Source organism: Gossypium arboreum, unplaced genomic scaffold, assembly GCF_025698485.1.
Source record: "Gossypium arboreum isolate Shixiya-1 unplaced genomic scaffold, ASM2569848v2 Contig01081, whole genome shotgun sequence".
Classification (NCBI taxonomy): domain Eukaryota; kingdom Viridiplantae; phylum Streptophyta; class Magnoliopsida; order Malvales; family Malvaceae; genus Gossypium; species Gossypium arboreum.
Genome location: NW_026441193.1, coordinates 1 through 7,734, shown reverse-complemented (window position 1 = coordinate 7,734; position 7,734 = coordinate 1). Strand labels below are relative to the sequence as shown.

The window sequence follows — 7,734 nt, the reverse complement described above, 5'->3', positions numbered from 1 at the left end:
TAAACAGGTACGGAAGCTATAATTGTAAACCACGATCGAATTTATGGAAGCATTGGTTTATACATTCCTCTTAGTATCTACTCTAGGATAATTTTTTCGCCATCTTTTTCGAGAACCGCCTAAAATTCTAACTAAAAAATGAAATGATTTTTCATTATTCATTGAGTAATGAGCCTCCCAATATTGGGAGGCTCATTACTTCAATTAGTCCCCGTGTTCCTCGAATGGATCTCTTAATTGTTGAGAGGGTTGCCCAAAAGCAGTATATAAGGCGTACCCAGTAAAACTTACAAGTAAACCAGATATAGAGATGGCGACTAAGGTTGCTGTTTCCATTATTATATAATTTCAAGATCACAATGGGTCTATGATAAGATTGTTTATTTACAGCGGAATGATATACAAAGTCAACAGATCTCACTGAATACAAAATAAGATTTATGGCTACACAAACCGTTGAGGGTAGTTCTAGATCTGGTCCAAGACGAACTGTTGTAGGGGATTTTTTGAAACCATTGAATTGGAATATGGTAAGGTAGCCCTGGATGGGGAACGACTTTGATGGGTGTCGCAATGGCTTTATTTGCGATATTCTTATCTATTATTTTGAGATTTATAATTCTTCCGTTTTACTGGATGGAATTTCAATGAATTAGATTCACAAGAATCGAAGCCTCGCGTTTCAATACAAAATTGAAACTTTAGTTCTCGGATTTTTTAGCCCCATTCTATTTCGGTAGTTCGACCGCGAAATTTATTTGTTTCTGTATTTCCGGAATATGAGTGTGTGACTTGTTATAATTGATCCTATTGATAGTACAGAAAATGGGTCTGTCATCTTGATCGAGATAGTTTTATCCCGTCGGATAGTCATTCTAGTATCTGGAGCACGGAATATATGAAATGGATCACAAAGTATTTGAACTATGATTCATACTTAATATTCAAACCTCGCGGCCGGACTCAAAAAAAAAATTCAAAGAAAGAGTTATATTATTTATAAATCGAAAGATTTTTTATTCTTTCAAACTCTCATTTAGTTTATGCTTATTTTGATCAAAGGACAAACCTTTCTTTTCTTTGTATTTTTATTTATTATATCTATTCTATTGATTGAATAAGTGATGATCCAATGGTTCTTACTCAAAGAATCTTTGGACTTAGTTTGAAGGTTTTATTGAATCATCGCGGTTCTGGTATGAATCTGAAGTTTCAATTGATTCATAGGGTCTTAACAAGAGAATTCCTATCAAAAAGAAAGAAAACAAGAATAAAGCCACATTTCATACAAAGAACAAATCAAAGCAAAGAAAAAGAAATAAGTAGGTAAATAGAAGATTCAAGAGGCCTGTAACGATCAACATAAAGACGACTGCGCCGACTTGATTTTTTGGCATTATAATTACAACTACAACAAAGAGCTTTCGGATTTTCACTCTTTTGTGTCTTCAGATAAAATTGAATGAAAAGATTAAGAAGTTTCAAACTTTCTATTCCATATCCGTTTCAGCTAATACTTGGGTGTTTTTGTTTGAGCTGTACGAGATGAAATTCTCATATACGGTTCTCGGGGGGGGGTCCTCTTGGTTTACCTATCTCAATAAAGTCTATGATTGGTTCGAAGAGCGCCTCGAAATTCAGGCGATTGCAGATGATATAACTAGTAAATATGTTCCTCCTCATGTTAACATATTTTATTGTCTAGGAGGAATTACGCTTACTTGTTTTTTGGTACAAGTAGCTACAGGATTTGCTATGACTTTTTACTATCGTCCAACCGTTACTGAGGCTTTTGCTTCTGTTCAATACATAATGACTGAAGCTAACTTTGGTTGGTTAATCCGATCAGTTCATCGATGGTCGGCAAGTATGATGGTCTTAATGATGATCCTGCACGTATTTCGTGTCTATCTCACTGGTGGTTTTAAAAAACCTCGCGAATTAACTTGGGTTACAGGCGTGGTTCTGGTGTGTTGACTGCATCTTTTGGCGTAACAGGTTATTCTTACCTCGGGACCAAATTGGTTATTGGGCAGTCAAAATCGTAACAGGCGTTCCGGAAGCTATTCCGGTAATAGGATCGCCTTTGGTAGAGTTATTACGTGGAAGTGCTAGTGTGGGACAATCCACTTTGACCCGTTTTTATAGTTTACACACTTTTGTATTACCCCTTCTTACTGCTGTATTTATGTTAATGCATTTCCTAATGATACGTAAGCAAGGCATTTCTGGTCCTTTATAGAGAATATAGACCATAGCTATATTTGTAACCAATAATTTATCTTATTACTTGGGGAGGAACAATAGTATTTCATTGCTACAAATATGGATTATTGAAAAAAAATAAGAATTATTTGGATATTTTTTCAACAAAAATATTCTAGTATTTATTTGAATGAATAGTTGAAGGGAATTTGAAGAAAATGGATTATGGAGTGTGGACGAACTATTGATTTGCAGAAATATTTTATTCACATTGAATTACAACAAATGTGTCTTTGTTTCAACCACCGTGCCCCAAAAGGATATGGTTCGCTTGAAGAGAATCTTTTATGATCAGACCACGATGTTGTGTATAAATAGGGCTCCAAGATCCAGTAGAATAAGGATTTGGCATAATCAAAATTAGATTTTAGTTTTTTTTTTTTCTTATCTTAATAGTAGAAAATGCATTCATTTTTCTGCATCGACCTGATTTAATTATACCGGAGGAAACAAGGATCTAAAGAAGAGCAAAGGCTAGACTATATTAGTAACAAGTAAACTTTTATTAAAAAACTTGATATATTTTTGGGAAAAGGTGAATCGCAAGGCCTAAGACGACCCATAAAATTGATCACGATCAATTTTGTAGCCACTTGGTATTGAGCATTTACCTGTAAAATGAAATTCTTGAATGTTAATTGCAACCCGTAAATGGAATCGGGTAACTTTTTTCACATATGGAACCATTCATATATGGGGGATAAATATAGATTTATTTTAAACATATAGAATATAGATTTATTTTATAGGTATCCGTTTGTATCCATTTGATCGATTGACTTTGCTTGAGCCGGATGATGAAAATTATCATGTCCGGTTCCTTTGGGGATGGATCTAAAAATTCACCATCCTAATAAAAAAAAAACCTGACTTGAACGATCCTGTATTAAGAGCTAAATTAGTAAAGGTATGGGTCATAATTATTATGGGGAACCCGCATGGCCCAATGATCTTTTATATATTTTTCCAGTAGTAATTCGGTACTATTGTTTGTAACGTGGGCTTAGCGGTTCTAGAACCTTCAATGATTGGTGAACCCGGATCCATTTGAACCCTTTAAATATTACCTGAATGGTATTTTTCCTGTATTTCAAATACTTGTACAGTACCAAAAGTTATTGGGTGTTCTTTAATGGTTTCAGTACCCGCGGATTATTAACAGTACCGTTTTTGAAAATGTTAATAAATTCCAAAATCCATTTCGTCGTCCAGTAGCGACAACCGTTTTTTTGATTGGTACTGGTAGCCCTTTGGTTGGGTATTGACAACATTACCGATTGATAAACCTTAACTTTAGGTCTTTTAAATTGAATCAATTAAAAAAAAATGATGTGTATCTAGGAGTAGTCACCAAAGGCAAAGTGAATTCTCCTAGAACATTTATTCAATTTGGTCCGAATCTATGGATTGTGCTGAAGGTTCAAAATCCATTGATTAAAAATTTTGATAAATCAATTTCGAAATGCTTTTTCACTTTTCTAGAATGCCCAATATTTGTTTTAATTTCATGCGAAAGTGTTCAATTTCATAAGGTCTTCGATGTTATTCAAAAGGTCCAATAATGTATGTTATTGGACTTTTGAGACAATTATAGATCCTGGAGGCAATTTGATTGGTCAATAAAATATATTTCAATGCTATTTTTTTTTTTTTGTTAGTTTAACTAATCTATCATGAAACGGAAAAAAGGTAAAGTAACATCGTGTTGATTGTTTTAAATGTAAGTTTTCTTCTTCCGCATGTAGAAAGGAATAAATAAATCAATCAAATTACGAGAAGCTTCATGAAGTGCTTTTTCGAGTTAAATCATTTGTCCATATTTCTAGAAAAGTATTCCTGTTTTTCATTATCATTCCCATAACAATGAATACTATGATTCGCATTTCGAACAGGCATGAATACAGCATCTATAGGATAACTCCGTCGTGAAAGTTCTTTGGCTTTTATACCGTATCCTCTATTTCTCTCGATTTGTAATCCAATACACAAATCAATTGGTTCGGTTAGGCTGGCTGCTGTGTATTATCAACGATTTACAGAAGGTGGTAAGATGATGTCTTGAGCAGTTACATATCCGACCCTTGGCACAAATAAAGGCGTTACGAGTTCCATACAAATTCCCTCTCAATACAATTTCTTTCAAATTCATTAAAATTTCATGGACTGATTCTTGAATACCTACTATGGTAGAATATTCAGGGTATTTTCTCAGATTTTGCACGTAATGCATGTTCCTTCTAGTTCTCCAAGCAAAGCTCTTCGCATCGCAATGCCTATTGTCGGCTTGGCCTTTTGGTGAGACAGAATAAAGCGTCCATAATAAAGGCGCTTACTATCTGTTTGATTCAACACACTTCCACTGTCGTCCGAGTCGAAGTAGAGATTTACTTTCTCTCGAACCATAGTAATATTATTTTATTTGATCAGATCATTGAATCATTTATTTCTCTGAAATCTCTTTAGTGTTTATTTTACACACGTCTTTTTTAGGAGGTCCACAGCCATTATGTGGCATAGGGTTACATCCTTACGAAACTTAATAGTATACCACTTCTACGAATAGCCTGTAATGCTGCATCTCTTCCGAGACCAGGACCCTTTATCATAACTTCCGCTCGTTGCATACCTTGGTCTACTACTGCTCGAATAGCATTCCCGCTGCGGTTTGAGCAGCAAAAGGGCCCCCTTCTGTACCCTTTGAATCCACAAGTGCCGGCGGAGGACCAAGAGATTACCTGACCCCGTACATCTGTAACAGTAACAATGGTATTGTTGAAACTTGCTTGAACATGAATAACTCCTTTTGGTATTCTACGCACTTTCGTGCACTACTGTCCCATTCCACGTGAACCAACTTTTTGGTATAGGTTTTGCCATATTTTATCATTTCATAAAGATAAGTCAGATATATGGATATATCCATTTCATGTCAAAACAGATCTTCTATTTTTATTTGTTTATCGCTTTCTTTAAGATTAGCTTTTTCTTTCAGGAGTTCTTTTTAGAATAGAAAGATTATCCTTGTCTTTGTTTATGTCTCAGGTTAAAACAATTACGATAATTCGTCCTCCTACGGATTAGGCGACATTTCTTCAGAACGGAAGCCCTTATTTTCATAGTTGTTATTCCTTAAATTTTTCCGAATTCGCTTATTAAAGAAAATAGTTTCTTGAAATTTGAATTGATCCTCGAAAGAAATCTTGAAGTTGAAAAACTACCTAATCGTTCGAATCCTTGTTGTAAGTCTATAAATTATACGCCCCCTGGTTGAATCAATAAGCACTTACTTCACTTTTGTTGACTCATCCCACGTTGGTAAACTCTCCCGAAACATAACCTAAAATCAGATCTTCATTATCTAAAGGAATCCAGAGGAGTGATTTACTAATTAAATTAAACCTTCATGAATCCATTTTTTGTTTCTTTTATTCCAGGTAAACTTCCTTGACGTATCAACTACCGTAGGGCAGGAGGAGTTCTATTAGACAACCCGTGCTTTTTTTTTTTTTTGCACAAATGGAGAGTTTCGATACAATTCGTATACCGGACAGATTACCATATAGAACACAAAATTTCTCCACCGATTCCTTCTAGTCGAGCCTCCCGGTCTGTCATTATTCCCGAGAAGTAGAAGAATTACAATCAATCCCGCCTAAAAACTTAGGAATTTGTTGATAGTTAGAATAGATTCGTAGACCTGGTCGACTGATCCGTCGTAAATTTAAAATAGTTCTATGTGGTCCTTTTCTATTCCGTCTATGTCGTAGGGTTAAAACCAAAAATATTTGTTGCGTTCCCTTGATGTTTCCTTTACGTTATCGATAAAACCTCTCGTAAAAGTATTTTAACAATGTTTTCAGTGATGTTAGTAGATCCTATTTGAATCGTTCCTTTCTATTCATATCAGCATTGTATAGAGGTTATTATGTCAGCAATAGTGTCCTTACCCATGGTAAACTAAAATTTTTGTTGTCCCTGAATTTTGATATAACCAACGTGGTCTTTTTTTTACTTAGTAAAGGTATATACGTGAGACAATCTACTAATTAATCTATGCCATTTAAATACTCTAAATACTTAACTATACGGTCTCTTGCCTTATAATACGGAGCTAATGAAACTATTTTAGAAATTTAACTGTCTCAATTCCCAGCGATCGCACCAAAATTCGAGTTCCTTTTGATTTCTTCTGATCAATGACAACGGCAGCATTGTCATCATATCGTATTATCATCCCGTTGTCGCGTTTGAGTTCTTTACGAGTACGTACAATTACAGCTCTGATCACTTCTGATCTTTCTAGAGGTGTATTTGGTACTGCTTCCTTGATCACAGCAACAATAACGTCACCAATATGAGCATATCGGCGATTACTAGCCCTATGACTCGAATACACATCAATTTCGGCCCCGCTGTTATCTGCTACATTCAAATGGGTCTGAGGTTGAATCATTTTGAAATCTCTTTTTCAATGTAACAAAGGACGAAGAAAAAGAAATATTGTTTGTCAAAAAAAAGGAAACTCGCAATTGTTTTTTATTCCCAAGACAAGACTTCTTTCCTTTGGTTCTATATTCTATCCTGAAATAATGAATTGAGTTTTATAGGCATTTTGACGCGCTATTGAAATAGCCTTTCTGGCTATATTTTCGGCTACTCCGCTCATTTCATAAAGTATTCTGCCCGGTTTAACGACAGCTACCCAATACTGGGAGATCCTTTCCCGAACCCATACGTGTTTCTGTAGGTCTTACGTAACGGGTTTGTCTGGAAATATACGTACCCATATTTTTCCACCACGGCGTACATTTCGTGTCATTGCGCGGCGCCCCGCTTCTATTTGTCTAGATGTAATCCAAGGGTTCAAGTGCTTGAAGAGCATATCTACCGAAACAAATCCGATTACCTCGATAAGATATCCCTTCATTCTTCCTCTATGTTGTTTACGAAATCGGGTTCTTTTGGGGTTATAGTTGATGGTTGTTGTTTATGAATTCCATTCTACTACAGAACTGGACATGAGAGTTTCTCTCATCCAGCTCCTCGAAAAAAAAATGAATAAAAAATATTTAATTCTTAATCTTAAGATATACGGGTAGTTAATGAATAATTGAATCTTGGGATTCTTTGCTTTATGATTTTATCTGATCTATTAGAAATTTGTATATCTTGTTTGGATCTATTGGATATATATATAAGTATAAGGAATTAAACACGGATTCTATTTCTAGATAATGTCTTATCTTGGTTTTGTTATAATGTTATAACGAATCTTTATTTTGTTTTTATCATATTCATATCAGATTCAGATCGACAAAATTGAACAATCAAATTAAACTCAAATTTTGCGGGCGAATATTTACTCTTTTCTAGTTCAGTTGTCGGGTTAACCCATGACCTCTCAGAATCAGAATAAAAAGAAATGCAGTGGTCTCTGGTTTGTTCCGCCATCCTCCCGATAAATCATTA

The 7,734-nt window shown here is 35.0% G+C and overlaps 1 protein-coding gene across 1 annotated transcript; it reads right to left on the bottom strand.

Annotated features, from left to right (window-relative positions):
- Positions 1–4,784: 4,784 nt before the first annotated feature.
- LOC128289286 (50S ribosomal protein L14, chloroplastic-like) lies at positions 4,785–6,718 on the bottom strand. The gene is made up of 2 exons (XM_053025042.1): positions 6,428–6,718; positions 4,785–5,000 (listed from the first exon to the last, which is right to left on the bottom strand). Exons 1-2 carry the CDS (start codon positions 6,716–6,718, stop codon positions 4,785–4,787), a joined length of 507 nt encoding a protein of 168 aa, XP_052881002.1.
- Between the last annotated feature and the right edge of the window lie 1,016 nt (positions 6,719–7,734).

Coding starts and splice junctions, on each gene's coding strand:
- LOC128289286 (XM_053025042.1), bottom strand. CDS start 6,718: ATGATTCAACCTCAGACCCATTTGAATGTAGCAGATAACAGCGGGGCC. Junction 5,001..6,427: donor CAAAAGGAACTCGAATTTTG/GTGCGATCGCTG, acceptor GTACGGGGTCAG/GTAATCTCTTGGTCCTCCGC.